The sequence below is a fragment of the Camellia sinensis genome, unplaced genomic scaffold (assembly GCF_055761805.1).
Source record: "Camellia sinensis isolate YWXY unplaced genomic scaffold, ASM5576180v1 Unanchor12, whole genome shotgun sequence".
Taxonomy (NCBI): domain Eukaryota; kingdom Viridiplantae; phylum Streptophyta; class Magnoliopsida; order Ericales; family Theaceae; genus Camellia; species Camellia sinensis.
Window position 1 is genome coordinate 2,420,450 of NW_028128998.1, and position 14,943 is coordinate 2,435,392.

At 38.4% G+C, this 14,943-nt stretch overlaps 1 protein-coding gene and 1 pseudogene across 1 annotated transcript; one reads left to right on the forward strand and one right to left on the reverse strand.

Moving 5' to 3' along the window:
* Nucleotides 1-483: 483 nt before the first annotated feature.
* On the reverse strand, nucleotides 484-1,407 carry LOC145814698 (uncharacterized). Its single transcript, XM_082911706.1, has one exon. It carries the CDS (start codon nucleotides 1,405-1,407, stop codon nucleotides 484-486), a length of 924 nt encoding a protein of 307 aa, XP_082767832.1.
* Nucleotides 1,408-2,009: 602 nt separating this feature from the next.
* On the forward strand, nucleotides 2,010-2,477 carry LOC145814699 (G-type lectin S-receptor-like serine/threonine-protein kinase SD2-5 pseudogene; annotated as a pseudogene).
* Nucleotides 2,478-14,943: the final 12,466 nt, after the last annotated feature.

Here is a 14,943-nt window from a genome sequence, read left to right on the forward strand (position 1 = left end):
CAGAATGAATTAGCTCTAATGGCCCCTTTGCTTTCCATTTTGACTCTTCATATGGCAACTGATGCGTTTTGCCGTACTGACATCCTGCGCAAATTGTATCTTTTCTTACTTCAAGTTGTGGAAGTCCCTTCAGCATTAACTTTTTCATCATCACAGTTAGTTTGGAGTAACTAACGTGACTTAATCGCATATGCCATAGATCTGATGTCTCATTCTTTCTGGTCTTGTTTACATATGCAGTTTCTGCAGACATCACATAGACTGACTCTAGTTTTCGTCCTTTTATCATCGACTCTTCCATAATCTCAAGGTCATGATAAACTTTCACATCTTGAGGACCAAACAGAACAAGATGACCTGAAGATGTTAATTGTGCTACCGAGAGAAGATTCTTCTTCATACCTGGAACATGATAGACATTTTGAAGCAACACATCATTAGTATTATATTGGGGAGAGATTACCGTATTACCAATGTGAGCTATCAGTAGCTTTGAGTTGTTCTTGTGACCACCACATGTCTTCCCTTGTACTCCGACAAATCCTGCAGCTTTTTTTTATCACCCATCATATGATTTGAGCAGCCTGAGTCAATGATCCAATCTTTCTCATAATCAATCTGTTCAGACGTTGTTGTTGTAAAAGCTGATTCTTCTATTGCAGCAAAAGATGCTTGAGCGTCCCACTCATCTTCGCTTTTGGAAATAGCAGCATTACTTTTCACAATCCCTTTTTTCGACCAACAATCTTTTGCCATATGACCCTTCTTCCCGCAATTATAACACTTCCCTTCAAATTTTTTCTTGATGTCAGGATTCTTCGAATCTCCCTCAACACGGGTGCTCCTTTCACCTTGATTACTTTTTGCCTTGTCCTCATTCTTTTTAGTTCTGCTAACGGTGTATTGCTTGGAATTCCACCTGCCTTTATAAGCATTAAGCGCTTCCTCTTTACCCTTGAGTGAAACCCCTTCCATTTGTTTAGCCAAAGCTTCCTGACCAGCAAGCAAATTCTCAAACTCAACAAGTGATGGTTGGTTTTGCCATCCCTGTACTGCAGCAACAAAGCCTTTGAATTCTAGTCTCAAACCATGAATGATTATTCTCTTCACCCTGGTTTCACCAATTTGAGCTTCTAGATCCAACTTGGAAATTTCCCGACATAACAACTTCACCTTGTGAAAGTACTGAGCGATCGTCAAGTCACGCTGTGCTACCGACAGCAACTCGCTCTCTAGAAGTTGGAGCCTCGTGTCATTCTTCTTTGAGAACAACTCGGCAAACGTACTCCAAGCTTCATGAGAGATTTTGGCATCTCGAACGTGCTCTAGCACATCTTCTTCGACCGTCGTTTTCAAAGAAAAACATCGCTTTGCCCGCCTTGATCTTCCATTTCCGCAGTGTACCATTCGCATCCTCAGCCTCCGGTTAATTCATTTCGCTTCCGTTCACAACCTCCCACAAGTCTTGGCCTTGCATGTACGACATCATGCATGTTGACCAAGTATTGTAATTTTGGTTGTTGAGCTTTTTGATTCCGCCAATGACTTGAAGATCACCCATCTTACTCTCTCTTTTCCTCACGTGTTTTACTCTCACACACTCTAAACACTCCCTCTTCAACCTGGCTCTGATACCAAATGTAGAACATAATTTATAACTGAGGCAAACGGAGGAGGAAAGAAATACTTTTATTGATGTGATGATAATAATACTTCACCTGACACAAACCCTTTATAGGCAAAACCATCAATAGAAACTTACTAAAAAATAGGAACAGAAAGATAACATGTGCAGCAACATGCTGAAACAACCTCCCTAAGATTAGGACAATTCCTAACTTATTGAAAAAATGAATAGAGGCATATCTAAAACAAAACAAATTTGACTTGTTCAACACATAGTCACATGCTGATGTTGATAACTCTAACACAACATTCACCATGTCAATTTGGTTAGATTAATTGGATTTCGTGCTGAAAAATCATATCGGCTTCTAGTTTACGAGTATATGTCCAATGGATCCTTGGATACATGGATCTTCCACAAGCACCAAGACCTCACTCTTGGGTGGCATTCCAGAAAGAAGATCATCATGGATATAGCCAAGGGACTAACCAATCTCCATGAGGAATGTAGGCAGAAAATATTTCACTTGGATATCAAACCCCAAAACATCCTCTCAGATGAATATTTCAATGCAAAAATTTCGGATTTTGGATTGTCAACACTAATTGATAAGGACCAAAGTCTAGTTGTAACACTGATAAGGGGAACACCAGGCTATTTGCCTCCTAAATGGATGAATTCAATTCTTACTGAGAAAGTAGATGTCTATAACTTTGGTGTTATGATCTTAAAATTGTTGTGTGGACAAAAAAATTTGAATAGGTCTCTGCCTCAGAAAGATATGCATTTATTAGGTTTGTTTAAAAGGAAGATAGAAGAGGAACAACTTCTAGATATTGTTGATAAATAAATGATGACATGCAGACACATAGAGCAGAAGTTAGAGATGATGAGGGTTCCTGCGTAGTGTCTACAAAGTGATTTTTCGAGGAGGCCTTCAATGTCAATGGTGGTTAAGGTCTTGGAGGGTTCTATAGAAGTTGAAAACAATTTGGATTATAGCTTCACAACTCCTGTGGTAAGAAAAGCAATCAGAGCTGCTGGTCACCAAGAGGAGGCCATTGGTGCTGCTACGTACTCCTTTATTTCCATCAATTTTATCAGGACCAAGGTAAAGAAAGTAGACTTCAACTAACTAATTACAGCAGATTGTTTAAAGCTTTTGTATTTCTTTCTTTATGTAGTGAATTGTAACCAAAGATTTCTATTTGTGCAAATCACATTCTATGATACCAGGATTGATGGTATATTTTAAGCAGTGGAAGAAATAAAATTTCAACTCTCTCAATATTATTCGCCCTTCATATTTCATCAAGTTCTTCCATCATCATTGCCAATATGGAACATACAAAACCACATGAATGCAGTTAGCAAGATTAGATTTCCCGTAGTTATAATTCGAACATTCTCATAAAGTGTAGTGATGTTGTCGTTTATACACAAAAATATTTTATTTAAAACCAAGTAATAACTACCACTCCGAAATATAGCGGTTAAGATCAAGTGTCAATCCTTAGGGACTGGTCGAGTTGTGTTGACTTAAAAATAATAATTAAAGTAATTTAAAAAGATTGGTTTTGAAAATAAATAAAACTAAAACTAATAAAACATAAAATAAAATTAAGTAAGAAATATCTAAGGGTTTTAAATCCACCACTAACCTTATAATCAGGGAGTTATTGATATCTAGTTCTTAGAAAATCATTGATATGGATATTGCGATGTAAGTTGATCAAAAATACATTGTCAAGAGAATTTGTATATCAAAATCAGAAAGTCACGAATCATCTTCGTTTAGCACGGACTGTTATCACTAAACTACAATTTGATGCACGACCCGTCTTACTAAGTATGACTCGTTTAACAATTTTAATACACATCAGTGAAAACCATTGTATAACATAATTTGAATAAAACATTTACTGCACAAAAATATCTTAGAGTTATACAACTTATCCAAACCAAATCAAAACTAAAAATACTAAATACAATAAAATCTCAATTACTTGGTCAGGATTTCATCTATACCCTGAAAACAAAATGTTAATTCCGTATAATTGTGCACTCTACTCCAAAACACTCAGCTCTCTTCTCTTCTTTGGCCTTCTGCTTTAGGAAGAAGCTCTCTGCTTCTCTCCCCAGTCTCCCTGCTCTCCTCTCTCTGGCCGAACGTTGCATCTTCTCATAGGCAAATTTCCCAAGCCAATTCATCAACAATGTGGATGCCCACCTGCAAGAACAAATAAATTACAGGGTTTATTACACTTTCTACTCCTAAACTATCATCAAATTCTCTATTTAGTCCCTAAACTATCAATTGATGCCCTTTTATGCCTACATTTGAGCCTTGGTGCATACACCTCTTTGGGGGCCATCTTAGCTGCCATATTAGGAGGGTTTGGAGTCCTATTTTGCCTGGAAAAATTCTGTTTTTACTTGTCTTGATCATGCCATGAGTGGTCATGTTGGTGGGAGTAAAATGCCTCTTTTTGTGCCTTAACCTTAGGACCTTTGGTTTGCTTGTCGGCATGAGCATTGGTCCACTTTTTGGACACCTTTTGCCACTGTTTTGAGGTGGGTGAAGGTCTGCCCCTTTACCATCTAAGGCCCTCTTGCATGCTTGTCTCATGTTTGTTGCATGATTGTTTCATTAATGTGTAGTCCCATGCTAACTTTGTGGCAAATTGGTCCATGTTTGCATCACATTTGCACCTTGCATGCTTAGCATTGCATATTTGTCATGATAGTTCCATAACATTTGCCATGACTTGGATAATTGGTATCATGTTGCATTTGAACCATATTTACATAACATGCATTGCATTGCTTGGTTTGGGGTGTCAAACCAAGTGTGAGTGTTAAGGGGTGTTCATACTACAAGTGATGAAACACACCTTAACTCTCGGTCGCCGGGGCCATTGACTTCGACATGATAAGGCTTTGGATCTCATTTGTATGTTGCATGCATCTTTACATTAAGTGGCAAATTTGATCCCTTGGGCTATCATGCACCATTGATGGCTCGAGGATCGAGGGTCATGCTTCTTTGAGTTCAAAGCATGATGGGAAGCATGACCATGCTCACATATGCCTGAAACCCCATACCATGCACTGTCTGTTCTCTGTTTGCTGTCAAAACTGTCTTCTGCAGGAAGTTTCTGCCGACCGGCAGAATTCAGTGCCGGCCGGCAATCTTTGAATGGCCGATAAATCAAAACAGTGCCGATGGAAATCCTGGACTGCCAGTGGAAATTCTGTTAAGCCGGTGGTACTCTGCAACATTCAAGGAACCTGTCCTAGGGTTTTGGCGATTTTCAGAAAGACAGGGCAGTGTAAACAGAGGTGGCAAAGATATGGCACGGGTTTTTCAGGCGAGCCGGTTCCCGAGCACGCATCATTCGCGCATCCCGAGGCAGAGGCTGCGGCCACCCTCTTCTTTCTTTTGCATCCTTTCTTTTAATTAATTAGAAATTTTGTAATAATTTTATTTGTTTATTATTTGGGACTGTAATATTTATTTGGACCCTCCGAGTGAGGGCAATGATGTAATAAGTGTGGGTGAGTGTGTGTATGTCTTCCAATCCCCACTTCTTTCTTCCCTTTTATTTACCTGCTTATGATAGTAGACTAGGGCATTTTTGAAATTAGCATACCTTATGCTATGCATGCGTGCATTCATGCATTTGTATTGCATGCATTAGGCTCGGTACATCATGCTAACTGCATTCGTATTTTCAAATTCCAAATTGAATACATGAATCAATTGGTTGCATCTCATATGCCATATTTAGGTTAACCGAGCCTATTCTAAATTACATTTTTGCATGCGATGCATTAGTCATTTTAACATGAACTAGGACATGCATATTTGCTAACTAGTTTACTGTTTTGGGGAGTACAATGTAAGTAGTTATGCTTTAGCATCCCGCATGCGTGTGAGTGTTGCCATGACAGTATGCTTGCCATGTGGCTAAGTGCTTATATGAGATAAAACTGTTTGAATGCCTGTGGGTGAAGGGTGGATTGTTTGAATTGGAAAAACTCATTAAAATCCGTGTTTTAGCCTACTTGCGAGTAGCAAATTCCAAAACGCTTTCCAAAACAAACGGATATGCAATGTTTACTTCCAAATTAGGCAATCTAGTCTATACTTGTTTGCTGTACGCATAACATAGTAATTCTAGGATAATAATTGGAATAAGAACACACAAAGTTTTCAAAAACGGATATCATAATTAGTAGAGGCCGGTCTTTGAACCGGGCGAGAGGGGGTGCTCATAGCTGACCTTCCCCAATCGTACCCTAGCTCCCGAGCCGAGACAACTCCGGTGATGACAGACATGTGGCCTTCGGCACCGAGTCAGGATTTCCTAAATTCCCCCAAAAATAAAATATTTAGGTGGCGACTCTGTATCTGGCAAAGCAGTCCATATTTAGCACTTCTCTTTTCAAAATATCTGTTTTCTCAAAACGATTTGCCAGATTTGGACTCTTTGGTTCAAGATTAAGAACCGTGACGACTTGAGAGTCCGAACTGTAGTAACCCCAAATGGACAAAAAGGGACTCACCCTCCCAGGGCGTTCGGGGGACGTCTACACCCATATATCCGTATAATGTGGTGAGGCCGGCTCCGCCTCAATCATAAAACTGAACTCAAGGAAGGACCACCAAGGCACTTAGCAAATACAAGCCCACGGTGTTCCACATGTTTGAAAACAAGGTGGTACCGAAGATGAACATGAGGAAGCCCCTGGCATACTGCTCTATCTCCTTAATCGTCTCGGGCTCAGTCTCCCTGAACTGCTCCTCAAACCAGCTATATTGCACCTTGCCCGCCCAGTATATTGATGAACGTGCCCCAAGAAGCTTGAGCCAGGCTGCCTCTCACTTCCCCCATATCAGGATCGAGAGGGATCAGATCACCCCTTACCCCTAAGATGGTGATCATGGCAAAGTCATAAGGAGTCATCGTCATCTCCTCCATGGTGGAAAAGTGAAAGGAGTTGGTAGTGTCCCACCACCTCTCCACTAGTGCTCCTAAGAGAGGATGGCTCGCTATAACAGGAGTCAAACTGGAGCAGAAGAGGCCGAAGCCTGTCTCATCAACAATGTCACGAACTCCAGCTGGGAGCTCACCATACCAATCTCGAGCAGTCATCGTACCATAGCCCTAAAGGCGCGAGACTCGCCCCTGTGGCAATGCATGAAGTGCAAACAAACCAAGGCAATGCATGAAATACAATCAAATCAAGATATTGTGTGAGATACAGTTAAATGAAGGCAGTACAAGAAATGAAAATAGTTAAGGGCAGAAATGCATAGAAACAGATTTGGTACCTCAATGACAATGGCCAATAAATGAGATCTTGGCTCCCTCAACAAGAGGTCCTTTGGCGTGTCATCAGCGAAGTCAGCAAAACATCTGATGCCACCTGCAGTGGGCAATATGTGTGTCTAAGGGTGATACCTCACTGGATCAAAAGGTCATATACTCAATGGTAATGGCTCCGGCTCGGCCTCTGCCTCGGCCTCAAAGTCTGCCTCGAAGTCTACTAGAGGAAGCTCGGGAGGAACCCTCTCATGAAGGAGACCATCCGCCATCTGAAAAGGTGCGAGATAGGTCAAAAGTGAAGAAAAGTGACCCAAAAAAAAATGGGGAGGGGGGGGAACTTTGAAAAAGTCAACCCTAAGAGAGAGAAAATGGAGGAAAAAGTCAAAGTTGGGAAAAATGCACAGAATTCGAGAGAAGCTCGAGGGAAATGAACCTAGAATGGTGGAAATGAGTAAAGAAGCGTCGAAATCAAATTCCAATCAGTTCAAAGTGAAGAGAACTAGGAGGATTTAGTGAATAAAGTTTGTGTGGGGTGTTGGAAAATGCGTAAAAGGCTCAGATCTAGAGAGGAAAAGCACCTAGGGAAGGAGAGAGAGCATTTTCGGATGTCTTGTTACGTGAAAATGAAGCCCCAAGCCTTCTATTTAAAGACCCATGTGTGAAAAGGCAATTTTGCCCCGAACTGCCATCGATGGCCAGCAAGGCACCATTGATGGCCAGCAAGGCATACCAATGGCCGGCAGGTGGCCGGCCCTCGCTTGTGGCTGGCGGGTTTCTAATGGTCTCCCCTGTGTCCCTAGTTCTGTTTTGTGTTCTTGGATTCCAAGAAGTGAAAGGACTATTCAGTGTTTGGTTCATAATGTCTTTGCGGAGACTTAGAATCGTGTTTCCATGGAACAATGTTCGTCGCTCATCAACATAAGCAAGGTGTATTCTTTTAACATATTGTAACTCTTCTGAGAGGTAAATCGGGAGTTGTTCTTGAATTGGTTTTAACGAATACGCTTTTGTTATTGCATAGAATATGTGTTTCTTTGTCATTGCATGGAACATGCATTCCACTTATACCGTTGCATAGAACCTGCTCTTACTCTAGCTGCATAGAGTGTGCTTCCGCTCTTGCATTATGCATAGAACATGCTTACTGCCATCGCTCGTGTACTATGCATAGAATATGCCCTCAAAGTGTTTGGTTTGCATAAAACATGCTGTTATATCTCAATTGTTATCATGCATAGAATACGCATTTTCCAATCATGCATAGAATATGCGCTTCTCACACTTGCATAGAATATGTGTTTCTCACATTTGCATGGAACATGCCTTACCATTATTGTAATCGGGCATAGAACGTGCACCCTTAATATGTTGTACTTGTTGAGTTTCTTTCTTATGTAGGTACAATATTATATGCACGGTTCATTCAAAGAAGTTCTGGATAAGATCATTCATGTCTCGGTAAGAGAACGTTTTCCCTAACTTTGTGCATCTATTACACTTGTTCACTTTGTGCATCTATCGCACTCCCCCTAACTCATGCATCTATCGAACTTAATCACTCGTGCCCAGTGCATTTTTTTTCACTTTCCCCTCTTGCGTTTAGACGTGTTGGGATCACTCCTTTTAGTTAAAAGCATTCGGGTGGGCCCCGGTGTTTACATCACTCCTTTTGCTTAAAAGCACTCGGGTGAGTCCCGATGTTTACACCACTCCTTTTGGTTAAAAGCACTCAGGTGGGTCCTGGTGTTTACACCACTCCTTTTGGTTAAAAGCGTTCAAGTGCATCTCGGTGTTTACATCACTCTTTCTGGTTAAAAGAATTTGGGTGTGCCCCGATGTTTACATCACTCCTTTTGGTTAAAAGCATTCGGGTGCATCCCGATGTTTACACCACTCCTTTTGGTTAAAAGCACTCAAGTGCATCCCAGTGTTTACACCACTCCTTTTGGTTAAAAGCACCCGGGTGTGTCCCAGTGTTTACACCACTCCTTTTGGTTAAAAGCATCCGGGTGTGCCTCAGTGTTTACACCATTCCTTTTGGTTAAAAGCATTCGCGTGTGCCCCAGTGTTTACACCACTCCTTTTGGTTAAAAGCATTCGGGTGTGTCACGGTGTTCACATCACTCTTTTTGGTTAAAAGTACTCGGGTGCATCTCGGTGTTTACGCCACTCCTTTTGATTAAAAGCATTCGGGTGTGCCTCAATGTTTACACCACTCCTTTTGGTTAAAAGCACTCGGGTGCATCCAGTGTTTACACCACTCCTTTTGGTTAAAAGCATTCTGGTGTGCCCTAGTGTTTACACCACTCCTTTTGGTTAAAAGCACTCGGGTGCATCTCGGTGTTTACACCACTTCTCTTGGTTAAAAGCATTCGGGCGCGTCCTGGCGTTTACACCACATTTTCCCCTCATGTGTGAGACACGCTGGGATTGTTTGTTTTGGTCACAAACATTCGAGTGTGTCCTGGTGTTCACACCATCCTCGTTTTCTTCCACGTGTGATGCGTTAGGATCTCGGTTAAAGACCTCGGGTGCACCCAACAGTCGCTCTTCGACTTTCCTACGCATTGCGTAGTTAAGTTTGCATAATTTTCTTACATCATTTTTGCATGAAATGTGGTTTGGCCCGTAATTCCCACGCGTGGCGTGTTTGCTTACTGCTTCTTATGATTGAGTTTGTTGTGCCCTATTTCGATTTGTTTAAATTTCCATTTAAAATGTTTCATTGTATAGCCTCATTGCATGATCATAAGTTATATTCTTGCATCTTGCATATCATTTGCATTTTGCCCCTGAACTACGCTGGTTTGATTCTTTGTAAGGGGATATGTAGGCAGCTTGTGGGCGCAACCATTTGTTTTTTGTCTTGTTTGTTTGTCCAAGTCTTACGACCCTGTCAAAATGGGTCGTCTCTAGGCTTTAACATTCACTCACGTCATTTCATGATTCCGAGTTCTATCAAAGAGGGGCACCTGTAGACACCTCATTTTTTATAGCCCTTTTAAGACTTGGATGTTCTTGCAGGTACATCCGATGGCGAGTCTGATTGCTTGCCGAGCGCTCGAAGTCTGCGGCGGGACACCACAAGTTTGAGCTTTCCAAACCCTACATCCATTTTGTCTCATCTTTGGACCATGTCTGGTTCTTCTCAGCTTATAGTTGTTGAGGGCTTGCCAGCCATCCTTGAAGGCTGCCGGCCATTGATGTGCCTTGCCGGCCATTAGTGTTTCCTGCAGATATTTTGTGATATTTTGTGCCAGCTATTTGCATAGGTTTATGCATCTTCCAACACGTGTGTGGCTGGATCTTTGTGAGGAAAATTTGTGTTTTCTATATATACTACCTCTCTCTTTCTTGTGTGGGGATTAGAAAAATTGAAGACAAAAAAATTTGTCTCTCTTGCAATTTTATGCCTTGAAGCTTGTTTTCTCTACACTTTTACATACACTTCCTTCATCAAAGTTACTTCTTTTTGAGCTGAGGTTCCTTGAGACTTGCTTTGGGCTCTAGCAAGTAGTTTTAGCTTGGATTTGTGCCTAGAGTTGCTCTTTGCTTCAAGAGGTAGAACACTTGTTATTTAAGCTTGCTTTGAATACTTGTTCTGCCATCTTTTTCAACTGTTTTTGGCCTGGTTTTGAATTGTCAAAAGCTCTATTTTTATGGCTTAAAAGTGTTGGTTTGAGGTCATTTTTAGTTAGGGGGTGGTCCACCCTTCTAGTCTCTTTGTTTGTTAAGCTTTTGTGTTATTATTCATCACTTTCAAATCAACTTTTTTGGGCCTTTTAACCACTAAATTTTAGAGGTTTTTCAGTGGCAAAAACCTTATTTTGAAGTCCAAAATTAAAGGGGTTAGCCTCCCCTCCTTGTGTCTTGTTTGCATGCCTTGTTAGCTTTACATGTTAGCATGTTTTTTTAGCTTAACTTAGCTTAAGTCCAGCATGTTTTACCCTATGAAATAACCTATTTTGGCTTTGTTTTGGGCTAGTTAATTCATTTGAGTCTTGTATTGCAAAGTTGTAGTATATGCCCTTGCACTAGATTGGTGTTTTAAGGCTCTAAACACCATTATTTTGAGTTGATAGCATGTTTTAGTGTTGTTTTGCATCTAATTTCAGCACTATAATCTTTGCAATCTCCCTCAATTCTTCACTCTTTTGTTTGCTTTGAAAGTGGTTTCAAACCACTTGTTTGCCTAAGTGTGAAATGGAGGTGCTACACCTAATGGTTTAATCCCTTAGAGGGTTCATTACCAATAGTGTAATGTCTCTTTCATGCCCAAAGCAACTTGTGGTTTAAGCCATCTTTCCATTTAGAAGACACTCACCCAATGGACAATTGATTAAAGAATGATTTGGTAATTAAAATAAATAAACAAAAATGACAAGTAAAAGAGGCAAGATAAGCATGTCTTTATGTTGCATTGCATGTGTTCAAACCGAACGTTAGTTTGAACACAATGAAAATGGGACAGTTCATACTCAAAAGTGATGAAATGTGACATTTTTCTTGGTCACCATTGCCCTTGATCATGCATGATAGGGTGGTGGTTTTGTTGATCATATTTGTGCATTTATTGAAATTGTACAACTTGGATCTTCGGCAATCATGCAATGAAATTGCTTGATTGGTGGTCTTAGATCCAAGGGTGTTACTCATCTGAGATTTTGAGATGATAAGGAGGGATACAGTACAAATAAACCCTTGGAAAAACCACTATTTTGCTCTATTTCTGCACTGTTGCAACTTGGTGATCCAATGCATCAGTGGCCAGCAATGCACCACCAGTGGCCGGCAATGTATCATCTCTGGCTGGTAGTACACATTTTTGGCAGGTAGATGGCCGGTAGCAGCCATCCATGGCCAGCAGGCCACTGATGTAAGCCTCAAAGAATATTTGGTAAGGTGGAGTAGAAAGATTCAAGAAATGTTCAACCTTGCAAACAGAGGCTTCCAAGAGCAAAATGGTGGTCTTTTTGGGGCAAAAACCAAGCACGTGCATCCCCCTTACTTTGTGTGCATTTGTTTTGTAATTTAATTAATTATTTTACTAGTTAATTAAAGTGTTGTAATAATTAGTAATTGGCTTAGCTAGTTATTCATTTGGCATGTAATAATTAGTCTAATTAGCTTAATTAGATTAGCTTAATTAGCGTGGCTAGTTGGTTAGCTTATTCATTCAGACCCTCCTTCGTGAGAGCGTAATGTTGTACTAAGTGTGCGTGTGTGTCTGTGTATGTTTTCCAACCCCACGTCTTTCTCCCTTTTATTTAATCGCTTTTGATGGTTAGATTAGTGTCATATTTCAATTAGCATACCTTATGCTTGCATCCATTCATTCGTATTGCATGCATCGAGGCTCGGCGCATCATTCAAACTACATTGATATTTCAATATCTTATTTGAATACGTGTTTAATCGCATGTTGTTCAAATCGATCCATATGCCATATTAGTAGCCGAGCTTATTAATTACATTCTTCGCATGCGTAGCATTAGGCATCTTGTATAGTTGGGAATCATGCATATTTCACTAACTCATGTTTTCCTAGCTCGGAGTACTAGGTGAGTTTTAACACTTTGGCATATTTGCATGAAGGGTAGGGAAGATTCTAACTCATTTTTAATCACACTTCCAAAGATCACACTTAAAAGGTGTGATCTAAATATTTTTAATCACACTTAAAATGTGTGATTTAAGTATTTTTAATCACACTTAAAAGATGTGATCAAAATATTTTTAATCACACTTAAAAGATGTGATCTAAATATTTTTAATCACACTTAAAAGGTGTGATTTAAGTATTTTTAATCACACTTAAAAGATGTGATCAAAATATTTTTAATCACACTTAAAAGGTGTGATCTAAATATTTTTAATCACACTTAAAAGGTGTGATTTAAATGTTATTAAGCACACTTAAAAAGTATGATTAAAAATGACCCCTTTTAATCACACTCCCAAAGATCACACTTTAATAAAACTTAAAAGGTGTGATTAAATAACATACATCACACAAAAAAAGTGTGATCTTTACATGTTTTTGTAGTAGTGTATGTTTTGTTTTTTGTTTTTTTTCCTTGCTATATCAGTAGAGCTCAAATTAGAACTCTATAATTAGAATTCTGTATAACTTCCGTAAATATAATAATATAATTATATAATATTTTATTTTAAGATGAATTACAAATACATCCCCTAAGGTTTGATTAAAATACGAATTGCCTCCTGTGGTTTTGAAAATTACATTCTACCCCTGAGGTTTCTAATTTCATAACAAATCGCCCCTTTTTATTAATAATTCATCAAGTCAATTAATAGTTTTTAATGATGTTAAAAATATATTTCAATTAATAATTTAAGTAATTTTATTATTGTATAAGAGAGTAATTATGAATTTTATTTTTTTAGTTAATTTTGTTAAACAAAAAATTCTAATAAGGGGATATTTGTAATTTTTCAAACTAGAAGGGAAAATCTGTATTTTAAGCAAATCTCAAGAGATGTATTTGTAATTTACCCTTTATTTTATATATATAATTGAAGATGTTGAATAACGGTAGGGAAGATTCTCACATCGGAAGTTTATTTATTTATTTATTATTTTATTTTATATTATATTATAATATAATATTAAAATATATTATTTATAACTACTTATGTATAAACACTTAAAATATGTATAAACATACAAAATCATATAAAATTATAAAATAATATAAATAAATAAACTAATAAAATGTATATTAGTGAATTAAATGTGTAACATTCAGACCCGAGCATGAAATGAAGGGGGGAAGAAGATGGATATTTTGTGAGAGTATGTGAGTTTTCTTATGACTCGAGTAAAATAAGAGAACATCAAATTAGTGAGTTATGATTCAAACTTTATTTTCCAAAAGATGTGTTAATGAATAAGTTTGAAGAAGGAACAAAGCCAGCTTATATTTTGGACAAATTTAGAGCCATTATATGACTAATTAATTTGATTCAAGGGATATGTTCTTGAATTGCTGGGAAAGAAAACATTTTGTACATCCATTGGTCAAGAGTTGCCACATAAGCAAAGGATTGGCTCCACCATAAAAATTTCTCCTATCCACTCTTCTCTGAGCTACTATGAACAGGGAGAGCAACAGAACAAAGCAGATATGAGGATAAAGGACTCTAACGCTGTGTTTGATTAAGGGATTTGAAAATGAAATGAGAAAATATATGTGAAACTAGATGAAATGTAAGTATATTTTATTCATATTTCACCTACCGTTTCTTTTTTCATTTTCCTTTCCAAATCTCTTTCTAAATCTCCCAATTAAACATAGCGCAGGGGACAAGTATGAGGTTGCAAGGGAGGATTCGCTGGAGGAAGAAGTAATCTGGTAGGTCCGATCTATTACGTGGTTAGGTGTCAATCTTATAATAAGGGGTGTTGTGGGAATTGGCTAAGTTTTTTAATTTTTTATGAAAAAATGTGTAAAAAAATAGAGATAATAATTTAACTTTTTTATAGTGACTTTTTAATTTTTTTGACTATTTTAGCCTATTGTCAAAATAAGTTTAAGATGATACATAATCAATTTGCCTCTAATGTAGGAGATAAGGTAGGAAAAATTAGTTACATGGCCTTACACTTGGAAGGACCGATCACATATGATATATATAGGTATGACCTGTTGGATAATTTAGACAAATTTTACATTACCATCTTATGGTTTGGTTGATGTGCAAATTATCCTTTTCTAAACTTTAGGAAATATCAGTGTAATTTATCATAGCTTTTAGCTTACCAAACTGTCAACAATGGATGGTCACGGGTCAAGTCTGGGGTGAGAGATGGCGGGGCGAAAGATGATTAATTTTACAAGTTGAGAATATGAATAAAAATTATAAATAATATATTATATTACAGATAATGATTTATATTTATTGAGAATTATAAGATATAAGATAAAAAAATAAATGAGTAAAAATTAATATTAGGTATAA

Coding starts and splice junctions, on each gene's coding strand:
- LOC145814698 (XM_082911706.1), bottom strand. CDS start 1,407: ATGGTACACTGCGGAAATGGAAGATCAAGGCGGGCAAAGCGATGTTTT.